This window comes from Mobula birostris, chromosome 17, assembly GCF_030028105.1.
Source record: "Mobula birostris isolate sMobBir1 chromosome 17, sMobBir1.hap1, whole genome shotgun sequence".
NCBI lineage: Eukaryota > Metazoa > Chordata > Chondrichthyes > Myliobatiformes > Myliobatidae > Mobula > Mobula birostris.
The window spans coordinates 2467840-2483366 of NC_092386.1; the positions used below are offsets into that span (position 1 = coordinate 2467840).

Consider the following 15527-nt stretch of genomic DNA (forward strand, 5'->3'; position numbering starts at 1 on the left):
GATTTTGGCCAACATTACAACAAAATTGATACATATGACAAATGATCTTATGGAGATCAAAGTTGTTGAAGCAGTAACAGGAGATGCTTTCTATATTTTCAGTTGAAGTGACGTTACTTTTGTAATTTCAATAATTGTCAATATGTAGAACTGCAGCAGGGTAAATTGCTCCATCAATAATTAATGATGTTAAGTGTACAAGTCACATCATAGGGTGAAAATCCTCTTTTGATGAAACAGCAGAACAGTTTTCAATGGAATTAATCACTCAGTAACAAAATCAAATTCTTTGAAATCAGGCATTTCAAAGCAATGTTTTCATTAGTAAGTTATTAATTATGCAGATCCCCTTTCATCCCTAGAAGAAAAATTTCAGTGTGCATTTGCCTGGAATCTCAATCCCTGTTGGTCACACTAAATGTGCTGTAAGGTAACGTCAGTATCCAGCCTCTAAAATTCATTTTGTTAATTTCAGTGGAATAAAGTTCATAAAGGCAGAGGCTTCATTCTGTAGAACTTTCTCTTCTCCAAACCAGTAATGAACTTCTGGACAGCTGTTTCTTAACCAATACATCACTTTGCCTTTCTGTAGTTTTTTCTTTCAGTCTGATGATGAAGGGCTCTTCAAACATATTTGTACGTTCTAGTATCAATTGTTTGGTGACAGTAAAGTATATTTGACCAAAATACAAACAGAATATTTAAAATACAAACTTAATCTATTGTAATGAAAGATTCAAACTTGTAAAAAAAATTTATGTAAAACTGAGAGTAAGTAGGAGTTCAGTGAATTAACTGAAATACGAAAAAGGGTAAAATGTAGGGTCAATTTGCAAATAATTTTGAATAGTTATGCACCTTTGGAGAGAGGATTGGAGGAAAGATGAAGGCAGGAATAGCAAATTAATTTTCATATTGTAGAATGGTCAGTAAGCATATTTCATTCGCTAACTGGGACACGGTATTAGCAGAAAAATGTTTAGAAAGAGAGTGGGAGTAACAATGCAGTCATACTCTGAGCTGTGATTGTTGTTCATTTAAAATAAATATTTTAACATTCGATTACAACAGAACTGATTGGAATTTTACGTTAACAGTGGGTTAATTTTAACCCTTGAGTATGGATGGGATTGGAAGGGGTGGGTGATCAGTTGTGCTAGAAAGAAGTCCAATAGAAATCCCATGCCAATCCAGTTTACTTCTATACTTAGCCTGAACAAATCAAGCAGCATGCAATAATATCTCCCAAAGAGGAAGATCAGACATTTCAATTAACCTTCCCTCATGAGTTGGTAAGAGTTTAGAACTTTAACTCATGGATTTCTCAGGCTTACCAGAATTCACAAATGGAACTAAAGTGAGCGCACAGCCACAATGGATAAAGGCTGTTGATATGGCAGAAAGTCTGGTAAATACTAAATTATCATATCTGTTCTCATGAGAGGCTTTGGGAAAGGTCCCTGTGATACTGGGTGAATTGTGAGAAAGATGCAGAGGTTTCAACAGGCTAATGGGAACGGCCAAGATCAGGCAAGTAGAATATCAATGGAAAAATGTGTGAATTCATGTGCTTTTATAGAAACAATATAGAAACTAGAGTATTTTCAAACAGTGAGCGATTTAAAAGTAGTGGTGATCAAAGGGAACAGTGTCTCTGAGAAATACAAGTATAATGTTGATAGCAGACCCCAAGGGTTAAGTGGTCTTTCTTGCTTCTATGTCTTATGTGTTATGTAACCACAATTTCTTTCGAAATAAGTTGATAACATCTGCCTAATTTTAAGCAAACCCTGAGTCTCTATCTTTTATGAATGGCTTTAGGCCACATAGTTAAGAAAGGATGTGCTGATGTTGGAGAAGGTCAAGAGGAGATTTATGAGAATGATCTCAGGAATGAAAGGGTTAATGTATGAGGAACACCTGATGGCTCTGGGCCTGGATTTTAGAAGAATGAGGGGAGATCTCATTGAAACCTACTGGATATTGAAAGGCTTAGATATAGTGAACGTGGGGAGGATGTTTCCAATAGGACCAGAAGGTAAAGCCTCAGGGTTAAAGGATGCCCTTTAAAACTGAGTTGAGGAGGAAATGCTTTAGCCAGAGAGTGAATCTGTGGAATTCATTACCACAGATGACTGTGGAGGCCAAGACATTGGGTATATATAAAGTTGAAGTTGATAGTCTCTTGATTAGTCAGGGTGTTAAAGTTTACAGGGAGAGAGCAGGGGAGTGTGGTTGAGAGGGATAATAAATCAGCCTTGATGGAAAGGTTGAGCAGACTCAATCTGCTGAATGGCCTAATTCTACTTCTAGTTTTATGGACTATGTGTTTGTTCCGTATGCCCTGTGTGCTGACTACGTCAGGGCAAAAAGGACAAAATAAATTTTGAGGATATGAAGTTCAAATTAAACCAGAAAATTAGAAGCAGAGGGTACAAATTCATGAAAATTGTATTTAAAACAGATATTACGAGAAGTATTTGCTCAAAGAAATATCTTGAAAGATCTGCACGGTGTGATGAAAAGCATTAAGCACAATTGATAACGGAATTTGTGGATCTTAGAGACAGAGGCTTTGATAAACGGAATGCATTTCTGATCCTATACTTTTCCTGTGGTTTACATTGCACCTTTTAACACCACATTCATTACATTTTCAAACAGCAGTCTGTTTTTCATGAAAAATGGAGATTAGTAAGGGCACAGGGTTAAGAACCTTGAAATTTTAATAGCTTTTTACTGTGCTTAACTCACCAAAAACAATCGTTTGAAGACACTACCAGGCTTTGCACTTAGGCAGTAGGGAGGGTAATAATTCAAATGACCAGTAATCTGTGTTCACGTTTTTCTGCGGAATTAAGTTTTATAAGAATTTCACACATGATGAGTTTAATGATGGTTTTTACTATTTGCTCTCACGGTAGCATTAGTGGTTAGCACAACGCCTTACAGCACCAGCTGTAAGATTGGGGTTCACTTCCCGTTGCTGTCTATAAGAAGTTTGTACGTTTTTCCTGTGACTGTGTGGGTTTCCTTCGCTTTCCTCCCACATTCCAAAAACATACAGGGTAGAGTTAATAAGTCGTGGGCAGCAATATTGTTGCAAGAACTGTGGCAACACTTGTGGGCTGCTCAGCACAATGCTCGCTGATTCGAGTTGCTGCAAATGAGGCAATAACTGTATGTACCATATACAGTACTGTGCAAAAGTCTTAGGCACATATATATAGTTAGGGTGCCTAAGACTTTTGCTCTATACTGTAGTTGTCAACGTGGAGTGGAGAGCAGGTTTATAAATCTAATGGGAGCAAAGGATGTTGGGAATGGTGAGGATGGAGCATCATGGGACACGTGTGGGCCATGTGGCAGAGAAGGAGTACCAGCGACGGGGAAGTTGGGGTTGGTGTGGGTGCAGTCGCACCCAGCTCTGAGACACCAGGCAAGTTCATCTGATTCCAAACAATCATCACAGAAATGTCTCTCTGGTGCTTCCTGCTTCTTCCTCTCTCCCATCCCCTTTTCCCAACCATGATTCTCCTCTCCTTGCCCCCTTCCCACTCTCAGTCCACAATAGAGACACAGATCAGAATCAGGTTTATCATCACTCACATATGTTATTAAATTTCTTTTTCCAGCAGGGGGAGAACAGTGCAATACATAACATTACTACAGTACTTTGCGAAAGTCTTAGCCACCCTATCTCTATATATGTGGCTAAAACATGGGAAAATCGGCAGATGCTGGAAATCCAAAGCAACACACACAAAATGCTGGAGGAACTCAGAGTCAACGTTTCAGGATGAAACCCTTCATCAGATCTTGGCCCGAAATGTCGAATGGTTACTCTTTTCCATTAATGCTGCCTGACCTGCTGAGTTCCTCCAGCATTTTATGTGTGTTGCTTTATATATGCCTAAATCTTTTGCACAATGCTGTACATGTGACATATCAAGTAAATCTTTATCTTTATAATGTTTATCAATAAGAGAAGGCAAGATTAATACTATCACATCACTTTGACCAATTAAGATATATTAAGATCCTTTACTTTTCAGCCTGTCCTTGCAGTGATTCTTTACTGTGGTGATGAGCTTCGGTGTGCTTCCCATTGCAAAGAGCTAATGCATTTACCAAGGTTTTTCCTTAACTTGTTATGATCACCAAGGTCAACCAAAGGTTGGGACAAATTTTTGCCTAACCATTTGGAGCAGAAGAAGATGAGAAGTGAATTGTTAGAGATGTATAAGATGAAGAGGCATAGACAGAGTGGACAGCCAGCGCCTTTTCCCAAGGGCAGCAGCAACTAGCATGAGGGGGCATAATTTTAAGGTGATTGGAGGAAAATATGGTGGTGATGTCAGAGGTAGGTTTTTACAGAGTGGTGGGTGTGTAGAACGAGCTGCCAGGGTTGTGGAAGCAGATGCATTATGGAGAATTAAGAGACTCTTACACAGGTACATAGATGAAAGAAAAATGGAGGGTTATGTGGGCTGGAAGCATTCGATTGATCTTGAAGTAGGTTAAAAAGTCAGCACAATATCATGGGCCAAAGGGCCTGTACTGTGCTCTGCTGTTCCATGTTGTATGGTCTCTTGTGATGTAACCATTTCTAATTCCTTCCTAACAACCCTGTGAAATACGTTTGTAAATTGAGGCACACTAAAAAAATTCAGCTTGTGATCCTGAAACACAAGTGAACCAAAAGTATTGTAGCCTTCCATGCTCTGTGAAAACCAAAGGTCTAGGAAATCTGAGAGGCATGTAAGTTTTCCTAGCTTAATCAGGTTTGTGACTAGCCAAAGAGTTATAATAGTCACAATGCTATAATAAAGTAAACATCAAGAGTCAAAAACATTTGAATCAGGAGCTGTTAACCGGAAGAGCTTACAGTTGACTTAAAGAATTGTTCCCAGTGCAGGAGCCATGTATTTATTTTCAGTCTGTCTGTATTGTATTTTGTGGCATGTTTAATATGGGTGGGTTGGTTACGTATTCTCTCTTTGTCAGTTAGTCTAGTTAATTAGAGGCAACTGGGGAATGATATTTTTTGTTGACCGCTTATTTTGCATATTATGCTTATTTATGATCTTTGCTTAATTATGCTAATTTGAAAGTTAATTGCTTTTATTTTGCTATATCACTAATTTAGTTTTGTTAGTTTTTTATCACTATAAGATTGTTCATCTTTGCTGGTTCTGTAATAAAGGATCGAAAATACATTTTTCGATTTGGAACTCAGTTATTTGGAAGTGCATCATACAGCATCGAATCCCATACCCAAGTATCTCAGCGGTTTTGGTTTGTTTTCAAGTAACAGCTACAGACTGTGTTTATTTCTTCACATGACAACAATTAAAACAGAAACAAGATTTATACTGTCAAATTTTTGCCATGTAAATATAGCAAAGTACAAAAATGTTGTTTGTTCTTTACTCTCAGGAATCGGAAAGGAAAACTTTGATGGACAAGTTGTTTGCTATCCAAGAAGTGTGTATGTCTGTGCAAAACGGTCTGGATGAGGCTGCCTGCTTTTATGAAAGGATAAAGAAGTGAGTGATGCCACATTATATTTGTCTGTTTTTGTGATGGACGTTGCATTCATTTTCAGCTAGGTGTAAAATGCTGTCTTTTTATTTGTCAGGGAGCTCCAGTCCAAGGTGATGAATGATCTGAACCTGTCATTAGTTACCTTTGCACACACTAGCCTTTTCAATGAGGACCCGCTGTACTTGCTGATGTGTAATTAATCTTTTGGATAAATGATTTGTAGCTTTTGAAATAGAACATGGAATTTGTCTTTTTAGAGTTAGATGATGTTTTTAATTAACACGTGGGAAAAGACAAAGAACTGTACAATGCTAGTAATTGGATTATGGCTATGCTGATTACAAAGCATAAATAGTATGGCATTTAATAACTGAGAGGATTTTATTTTAGAAAAATAGCATTCTCCTTTATTTTATTTAACACTAAGATCTCAGAATGCTCTGAATGCAACAAATTTCACGCCATATGGTAGTGATATTAAAACTGATTCTGACTCTGATTTGTATGCATAAAATAAGTTCATTGATGACATATTTCAGGAGTCATGATGAAGGAGCACAGCACGGAACATCGACTGTTTATTCATTTCATTGATGCTGCCTGACCTGCAGAGTTTGTGTATGTTGCTCTGGATTTCCACCATCTGCAGAATCTCTTGTGTTTATATTTCTAATATTTCCAGATGCATCTATTTTAAATTAATAGAATATTATATGAGAAATAAATAATGGAGGTGATTATTAAAGACATTTGTGCATAGATAATGATAGTGTAGTAAGTTTCAAAAATACATCATGCCAAATTTTACAGAAAATACATCACTTAAACTTTAAAGTGTATATTTCCCAACAACTATGGCAAAGGAGAAACACTAAATTAACAATCAACCCCCACAGGTTCCTCACTACGGTATGCTCGCCTGTTGCAAGATTAATAAAATAGTATCCCAGCCTTAGCCTCCTTATGATTTTCATGAAGTTAGTGTTTTTGCACATTAATTATCCATTAAACACACAACACCATAAATATTTATTTAATGACATAATTATTAATGCCTAAATACTAATTACCTTGCCCGGAGTGTAAACAGTTATAAGTGTGAATTCTTGTTCATTCAGATCACGAATTGTTCTTAGAAATAAAGAGATTAAAGATGATCTTTATTTGTCAGATGTATACTGAAACATGGAGTGAAATTCATCTTGTGCATCAACACAGGCTGGACAGCGTTCAGTCTGGAAGCTGTAGATTTTTTTTGATGTTATACGAATCGAGAATATGTAGTTCTTGCTGAAAGTGATGTTGAGGTAGAAGATCAACTATGATCTTGATGAAACAGATATGAGGGATTAAATAATCTACCCTGACTTGTATTTCCCATTCTCCAATAAATATACATTTTCTATTTCTAATGCTCCAATAACCATATTGAACTGAACTGAGCTAAACTGAACATGCCTGGATTCTATCGATGACTTTGTGGTTTGGTGTTTTATATTCTGTGGTTTTGTTTCTCACTCGATTTTGCCATTTGCACGATTTGATTTTTTTGTTGCATGTGGTTAGAGTTGATGTTCTTCTTGGAACGAATTCCATGATGTTTCTTTGTTTCATGGCTCTATATGGGAAGATGAATCTCAGGGTTGTATACTGCCTACAGACTTTTATAATAAATGTACCTTGAATCTTTATATTCCTGTTCCACTTTTATTTTGACTTATTAATTGTTTTCTTTCCTCTTCTTTCTCTTTCTTAACCTGAGATAACATTGAATTCTCCATTTCAAATTTACACCTTGTCTTTCTTCTAATTTATTTTAAAACTTTAACCACTCTGGTTTAAAATTTTGTATGTTGTTCACCAACAGCCATGCACCATTGCATATGTTATCAAGTTGCACTTTCAGAAATTTTGTGTGGATTATTTTTAACCCAAAATGAGCATGAACAGTTCTTAATAAGTGAGCTGTTCAAGAGGTGTTCTGGTCCATTGAAATCTGGCTCTTTTTTTTTAGATGGTCAGCATGAAATCAGTTAGAAAACATTTCATAAGGCATGTAGCAATTTTACCTAAATTTGCAATGCAGAGTTTCTAAAAAAAATAAACAAAAACATCAGTCAACAGGACCAGGAGCTGACTCTTGGCCACCCAAGCCTGTCCAACTATTCAGTGTGATCGGGGTGCAATGGTAGCATAGTGGTTAGTGCAATGGCATGCCATCATGGGGTGCCGGACTTCTGACTTCGATTCCCGCTGCTGTCTGTAAGGAGTTTATACATTCTCCCCATCACCACTCTAGGTGCTCCGGTTTCTTCCCACAATCTAAAAACGTACCGGTTTGTAGGTTAATCGTTCGTTTTAAATTGTCTTCTGGTTAGGCTAGGGTTAGGTCGGTGGGTTGGTGGCCTGGAAGGGCCTGTCTGCACAGTATCTCCAAATAAAATCAATAAAATCAGGGCTGATCTGGCTCAGCCCACAGCTCGTCTTCTCTTCCAATTCAGTTCCCTGGTATTTCGAAAATTTACTAATTCCTTTTCAAGTACTCTCAATTATCTGGCCTCCACAACCCTGTGAGGTAGAGAATTTCAAAGGTTCACCACTCCCTACAAGAGGAAATTCCCATGCATCTCACTATAACCATTCCATAGTCTTTTAACTTTATCCTTTTGTTTAATATTCTACTGGAAACATTTACCTACTCCTTCTTCCTGAAGATTTAGAGCAGAACATTACAGCATGGTACAGGCCATTCAGCCCTCAATGCTGTGCTGACCTCCTTCGTCCTGAGGATTTAGATCAGGGTTCCAAAACTTGTTTATGCCATGGATCCCTACCATTAACCAAGGGGTTCGTGGAGCCCAGGTTGGTAACCCCTGATTTAGAACATAGAATATTGCAGCACAGTACAGGCTATTCAGCCCACAGAGTAGTGCTGACTCTTTAACCTTTCAATCAACCCTTCGTTCCCACATAGCCCTCCATTTTTCTTTCAGCCAAGAGTCTCTTAAATGTCCACAAGTTTAAACTTGCAGCTTATTAACTTGCAAATTAAATTTGTTTCCACAAGACCACTTCTTATTCTTATAAACACCAGAGAATACAGATTAACTCTTTCAACCATTGTGATACCCTCTCTCAGGAATTATTCCAGCAAATTTCTTTAGTACTGCCTCTAGTGCAAGTACAGTGGACTCCAGTTAATTGAGACACATTAGGATCGGTACATTTTGCCCAACTAGCTGAAATTTCATAGAAATAGTTAAAAAAAATTTAAAAAAAGACAAACTGAGTAACCAAGTATGTATTCAAATGAAATACAGAACAATTAGAACACTACCAAATCTGCTACAGTACTATAAAACTACATGCTAGTCCCTAATAGTTATCGATGTAGGAGTTCATTCAGTGTACACTGTCGTGTCTTTGACTGACTGTAAATGAACAAAATCAGTGCTGACACCTAATGCAGAAGTGGACTGTTTTCATACAATGCTACTGATGATTGCATCCTCCAAATCTTCATTTTCATTGCAACATTCCAGCTATTTTCTCGATTAGTTTTTGTTCTTTAAAAGTTGTCCCAAACAAGCAGCTGCCCCAAATAATCGACAGCCCAATTAACCGGAATCCTTTATATATCTTTTCTTAAATAAGCGGACTAAAGCAGCACATTGTATTGCAGGTGTGGTCTCATCAATACTCTGATTTATATTTAAAAAGTGTTTTTAATTCTCATGCCATGAGTTTAGTGTTGTCCTGTTTAACTGTGGTGACTCATTGCATGTAATCAAATGTTTCTCATTTCTGTTCAAGTACCTTCAACTGGACAGTCCCATTCCTGAGCTGGCTGGCTGTTTTCATCCTGACTGTTGGCACAATAGTCCTTTGTTTTGTTCCTCTCAGATACATTCTTCTTGTCTGGGGTAGGTCGAACTTTCTTCAAGTTGTTTTACACATTTCATCAATGTACTCATTGCTATTTTTGTTTACTAGTGATTGATTTAGAGTTGCCTATTAACTCTGGTGGTGTGCAACAGCTCCCTATATCCACAAATAGAAAAAGTAATAATGTGGTTGCTTGTCCCTTAAACTATTTACTTAATGTAAAGTGTACCAATATGATCATATTGTAGTAACTTGGTGAAGTTATGTCATTAATGAATTACCTTTCCCACCCACCTGGCTACACCTATCACCCTCTAGCTACCTTCTTCCCCCCCCCACCACCTTTTTATTCTGGCATCTTCCCCTTTCCTTTCCAGTCCTGAAGAGGGGTCTCAGCCCGAAATGTCAATTCTTTATTCCTCTCCATAGACGCTGCTGACTTGCTGATTGTGTAGGGTAATATAATTGGTCGAACCGTACTTAATTCACAGTCACTGACATTGAGTTGAGGTTCGCTTTAAGAGGCTGGTCTGACGTGATGATGTAATTACGCAAAGTTGTTTACCATGCTTGGTATTCAGGGTTTGGAGTACAATAAACGAATTGCTATGGTTTTCTTAAACATAAAATGCCTCACGCCATTTTTAGTTACAAAAACCTACAAGTTCCTCCAGCATTTTGTGTGTGTTGTAATGAATTAACTTCTGCTTTGCTAACCCATCCAGGGAATTGCTTCATTTAATAGAGTTTACTTAAATGTTCCAAAGTTTACTTTTGTTGAAAATTTTATTTAATCTGATGTATTATTAATCCCCTGTTAATATTACAATATGTATTTGTGACATTATTTACTTCTTGTCCAGATGTAATCCTTATTATTATTTTGTATATAATAAGACCATAAGATATAGGAGCACAATTAGGCCATTTGGCCCATCGAGTCTGCTCTGCCATTTCATCATGGCTGATCCAATTGCAGTTCAGTAGTAGAAATAAATGAGCAGACTATTTTCTAAATGGGGAGGAAATCCAAAAATCTGAGATGCAAAGGAACTTGGGGGTCCTTGTGCAGAACACCCTAAAGGTTAACTTGCAGGTTGATGGGGAAGGCAAATGCAATGTTTGCATTCATTTCAAGAGGTATAAAACACAAGAGCAGGGATGTGATGCTTAGGCTTTATAGGGCACTAGTGAGGCCTCACCTTGAGTATTGTGAACAGTTTTGGGCTCCTCATCTAAGAAAAGATGTGCTGGCATTGGAGAGCGTTCAGAGAAGGTGCACAAGGATGATTCTGGGAATGAAAGGGTTGTCATATGAGGAACGCTTGATAGCTTTGGGCTTGTACTTGCTGGAATTTCAAAGGATGGGGGGGATTTCATTGAAACCTTTTGAATGTTGAAATTGCTAGACATGGTAGATGTGGAAAGGATGTTTCCCATGGTGGAGGAATCCAGGAAAAGAAGGCACAGCCTCAGGATAGAGGTGCATCCATTTAAAACAGAGATGAAGAGAAATTTCTTAACCAGAGGGTGGTAAACCTGTGGAATTTATTACCACAGGCAGCTGTGGAGGCCAGGTCATTGGGTGTATTTAAGGCAGAGCTTGATAGGTTCTTGATTGGACCTATCAAGAGTTTATGGAGTGAAGGCCCAGGTAGTGAGGCTAAGGAGGGGAATGGCAGAGCAGGTTCGATGGCAAAATGGCTTAATTCTGCACCTAGCTCTTATGTCTTATGGTCTTCCTTTCAACCCCAATTTCTTGCCTTCCCTGTGTATCCCTTCATGCTCTGACCAAAAATGAATCTATCAACATCTGCCTTAAATAAACATAAAGGCTTTTTCCACAGCTGCCTGTGCCAAAGAATTCCACAGATTCACCACTTTCTGGCTTAAGAAATTCCTCCTCATTTCCATTCTAAAAGGTCGCCCCTCTATTCTGAGGCTGTGTCCTCTGGTCTTAGACTCTCCCATCATAGGAAACATCCTCTCCACATCCACTCTATTAAGGCCTTTCATCATTTGATAGGTTTCAATGAGGTCACCCCTCATTCTCTTGAATTATAGTGAATACAGGCTCAGAGCCATCAAATGCTCTTCATTTGACAAGCCATTCAATCCTGGAATCATTTTCGTGAACCTCCCTTGAAGCCTCTCTAATGTCAGCACATCCTTTCTAAGATAAAGGGCCCAAAACTGCTCACAATATTCTAAGTGAGGCCTCACTAGTGCTTTATAAAGTCTCTACATTACGTTCTTGCTTCTATATTCTGATGCTCGCGAAATGAATGCTCAAATCACATTTGACTTCCTCACCACAGACCCAGTCTGAAAATTAACCATTAGGGAATCCTGCACAAGGACTCCCAAGTCGCTTTGTACCTCGGAGTTTTGAATTTTCTCTCCATTTAGAAAATAGTCAACCCTTTCATTTCTTCTACCAAAGTCATGACCGTACACTACCTGACACTGTGTTCCATATGCCATTTCTTTCCCCATTCTCCTAATCTGTTTAAGTCCTTCTGTAGCCTCTCAAAACTCTACTTCCTCAACACTACCTGTCCCTCCAGCTATCTTCAGATCATCTGCAAATTTTGCACCAAAGCCATTATGTATCTGAAGAAACTTTTGGTATCCTCTTTGATATTATTGGCTAGCTTACTTTCATATTCCATCTTTACCTTCCTAATGATTTTTTTTAGTTGCCTTCTGTTGGTTTTTAAAAGCTTCCCAATCCTCTAACATAATAATTATATTAATCATGAAAGATGTTTTAGTTGGAGATTACACTGTACGTTCAGAAATAAATAAAATCTAAATAGAAACAGATTCTACTTAACTCTTTTAATAAACCCATATCATAGTATTTAAAACGCATAAACTTTGAAGGTATTAGCGAAAGTCAACTTTGTACAGAGACGTTCTCCTAAAAGCACATGAAACAATTTGTCTGAGGAGTTTCTTTTACTGACCAAGAGATGAATGTTGCTCCCATCACTAGAGGATTCAGTGTTCTATGTTGGAAAATGGTATTGGATTGTTTATGTGCTGGTGGATATGCAAATCCTAACCCAAAGGTGTGTCACATGCCGATATCATCCATCGAGTTTCAAACTATTCCTGTCCTCCACTGTAGCCTAACCTCAGTCCTCCGAGAAAGAGGCCACAGCATTACGGATAAGTCAAGCAGTCAAAGTGCAAAGTAGGTTTATTATCAAAGTATGTATACCATATACACTTTGCGATTCATTATCTTGTAGGGAGCCACAAAACAGAGAAACACAATAGAATTCACAAACCCACACCCGAGTGCAAAAAGTAAAGAAAAAAATCATGCAAGCAGTAAAAAAGGCAGGCAAACAAACAATCCACAAAAGATGAAAAGCAAAGTCCCTGAACGCATGTCCACAACGACGTAGCTCGTTCAGCACTGCAGCCTGATGGTGACAGGTCACATCCATGGAGGCAGGCTCAGCGCTGAGGTGATGCCAGTGGCTGCAGGCCTCAACTGAAGATGGCAGTCCAGTGCTGAGGTGATGCCAGTGGCTGCAGGCTGTAGCTGCAGAGTCAGTTCAGTACTGAGGGGAGTGCCGATACAGTCCAGTGCTGAGGTGATGTCAGTGGCTGCAGTTATCACATAAACCAATGTCAACAATGGTTATGGTAAACCCCATAAACTTCTCCATTTCACTTCTCTGTTTGATCATTGAATCTCCTTGAATTGAGAAGTTAATACATTCTTTGGAAGTTATAAAGAGAGAATTTTAAGCTTTGTTTGTGGCAAGAAATATCTACGTGCTTTCTTTAGGTGAAGGAAAATTAAAAGGAGGGGAATTACTGGATTAAAATGCATATCTAGTTCATTCCCATTTTAAATCCTAATGTTCTTATCTTTCTTTTAATAACATATCTCTTTGTGTAACCATAAAGAGCAATTCAAACATAATAATAATTTAAAGCAAGCAATTTCTAACGTTAATGCGGTTGTAGAAATTTAAAATGTGTAAAACGACAGGAAGCCCATACTATTGTAAAACTCAAATATATTATCTATTCTAAAATATATATACATAAAGAAATGAATTGCTTGGTGAAGTCATATATTTCTGAAATAATGAGAAAATCAAAATGATGTTTATCAAAGTATAAATTATAAATTTGAAATATAATTATACTAAAGTATGAATGCCAAAATTACAGAAAGGTTGAAACAACTGCCAACATAGTAAATAATTGCAACCTTGCATTCTGTCACGGAGCAAGTGTGGCATGGAGACAGATTAATACGCAGGGGCTGTTCAGTGGTAGCTCAGAATTGATAGAGTCCAACACTCCACTGACGACAAATAAAAGCAATGTGTAGCAGCCAGTGCTGCTCCCTGCATTCTTCTTGGAGTTGGTGCCCAGTGAATATCACATGCAGCACTGGAGGGAGTGCAGAGAACATTCATCAGGGTGTTGGCTTGGACAGAGCAATTCAGTTATGAGAAGAGACTGGAGAGGCCAGTTTTATTTCCCTGAAGTGAGGTACAAGATTTGTTTATACTGTTGTACTATTATACTATATGAGACTATAAGGACCATAAGACATAGAAGCAGAATTAGGCCATTTGGCCCATCGATTCTGCTCCACCATTCAATCATTGTTGATCCTTTTCTCCCCCTCCTCATCCTTCTCCCCGTAACCTTTAACATCATGTCCAATCAAGAACCTATCAATTTCTGCCTTGAAATAGACCCAACAAACTGGCCTTCACAGCTGCCTGTGGTAGCAAATTCCACAAATTCACCCTCTCATTCTACAGAAATTTCTCTGCAGCTGTTTTAAATGGACACCACTCTATTCTAAGGCTGTGCCTCTTGTCCTAGACTCCCCCACCATGGGAAACATCCTTTCCACATCTACCATGTCTAGGTCTTTCAACATTCAAAAGGTTTCAATGAGATGCCCTCTCATCCTTCTAAATTCCAGCAAGTACAGACTCAGAGATATCAAATATTCCTTGTATGATAACCCTTGTGAACCTCCTCTGGACCCTCTCCAATACCAGCTCATCTTTTCTAAGATGAGGAGCCAAAAATTGTTCACAATACTCAAGGTGAGGCCTCACCAATGCCTTATAAAGCCTCAGCATCACATCCCTGCTCTTGTATTCAAGACCACTTGAAATGAATGACTAACATTGCATTTGCCTTCCCCATTAATAACTCAACCTCGTTAACCTTTAGGGTGTTCTACACAAAGACACCCAAGTCCCTTTGTATCTCAGATTGTTGGATTTTCTCCCCATTTAAAAATAGTCTGCGCATTTATTTCTATTACCAAAGTGCATGACCATGCATTTACAACATCGTATTTCATTTGCCACTTTCTTCCCCATTCTCCAATCTGTCTAAGTCCTTCTGCAGCCTACCTATTTCCTCAACATTACCTGCCGCTATACCAATCTTTAAGTCATCTGCAAACTTGGCAGCAAAGCCATCTCCTCAAAGAATTCCAACAGGTTCCTCAGGCAAGATTTTTGCTTAAGGAAACCATGCTGACTTTTCCCTATCTTGTCCTGTGTCACCAAGTACTCCATTACCTCATCCTTAACAATTGGCTCCAACATCTTCCCAACCACTGAGGTCAAGCTAACTGAACTATAATTTCTCCTTTCTTAAAGAGTGGAATGATATTTGCAGTTTTCCAGTCCTCTGGCACCATGCCGGAGTCAATGATTTTTGAAAGATCGTTACTAATGCCTCCACAATCTCTACTGCTACCTCTTTCAGAACCCTAAAGTACAGTTCCTCTGGTTCGGGTGACTTTTGTACCCTTTCGTCTTTCAGCTTTTTCAGCAACTTCTCCCTTGTAATAATAACTGCACTCACTTCTCTTCCCTCACACCCTTCAACATCTGACACACTGCTAGTGTCCTCCACAGCAAACACTGACGCAAAGTACTCATTTAGTTCGTCTGCCATCTCCTTGTCTCCCATAAATATTTACATAAGAACGTAAGAAATAGGAGTGGGAATAGTCCATCTGGCCCATCGAGCCTGCCCCGCCATTCAATAAGATCTGTTCGTAAACTCAGCTCCAACTACCTGCCTTT

At 38.5% G+C, this 15527-nt stretch overlaps 1 protein-coding gene across 5 annotated transcripts in view; it reads left to right on the forward strand.

The window, feature by feature from the left end:
• The window catches only part of mctp1a (multiple C2 domains, transmembrane 1a), a 559392-nt gene that overhangs the window by 503566 nt on the left and 40299 nt on the right, over positions 1-15527 (forward strand). For all 5 annotated transcript variants that reach the window (XM_072281200.1, XM_072281201.1, XM_072281204.1 and 2 more), the window contains 2 exons: positions 5440-5549; positions 9361-9470. In XM_072281200.1, the coding sequence (XP_072137301.1) occupies positions 5440-5549; positions 9361-9470 (220 nt within the window). The remainder of the gene's footprint in view (positions 1-5439; positions 5550-9360; positions 9471-15527) is intronic.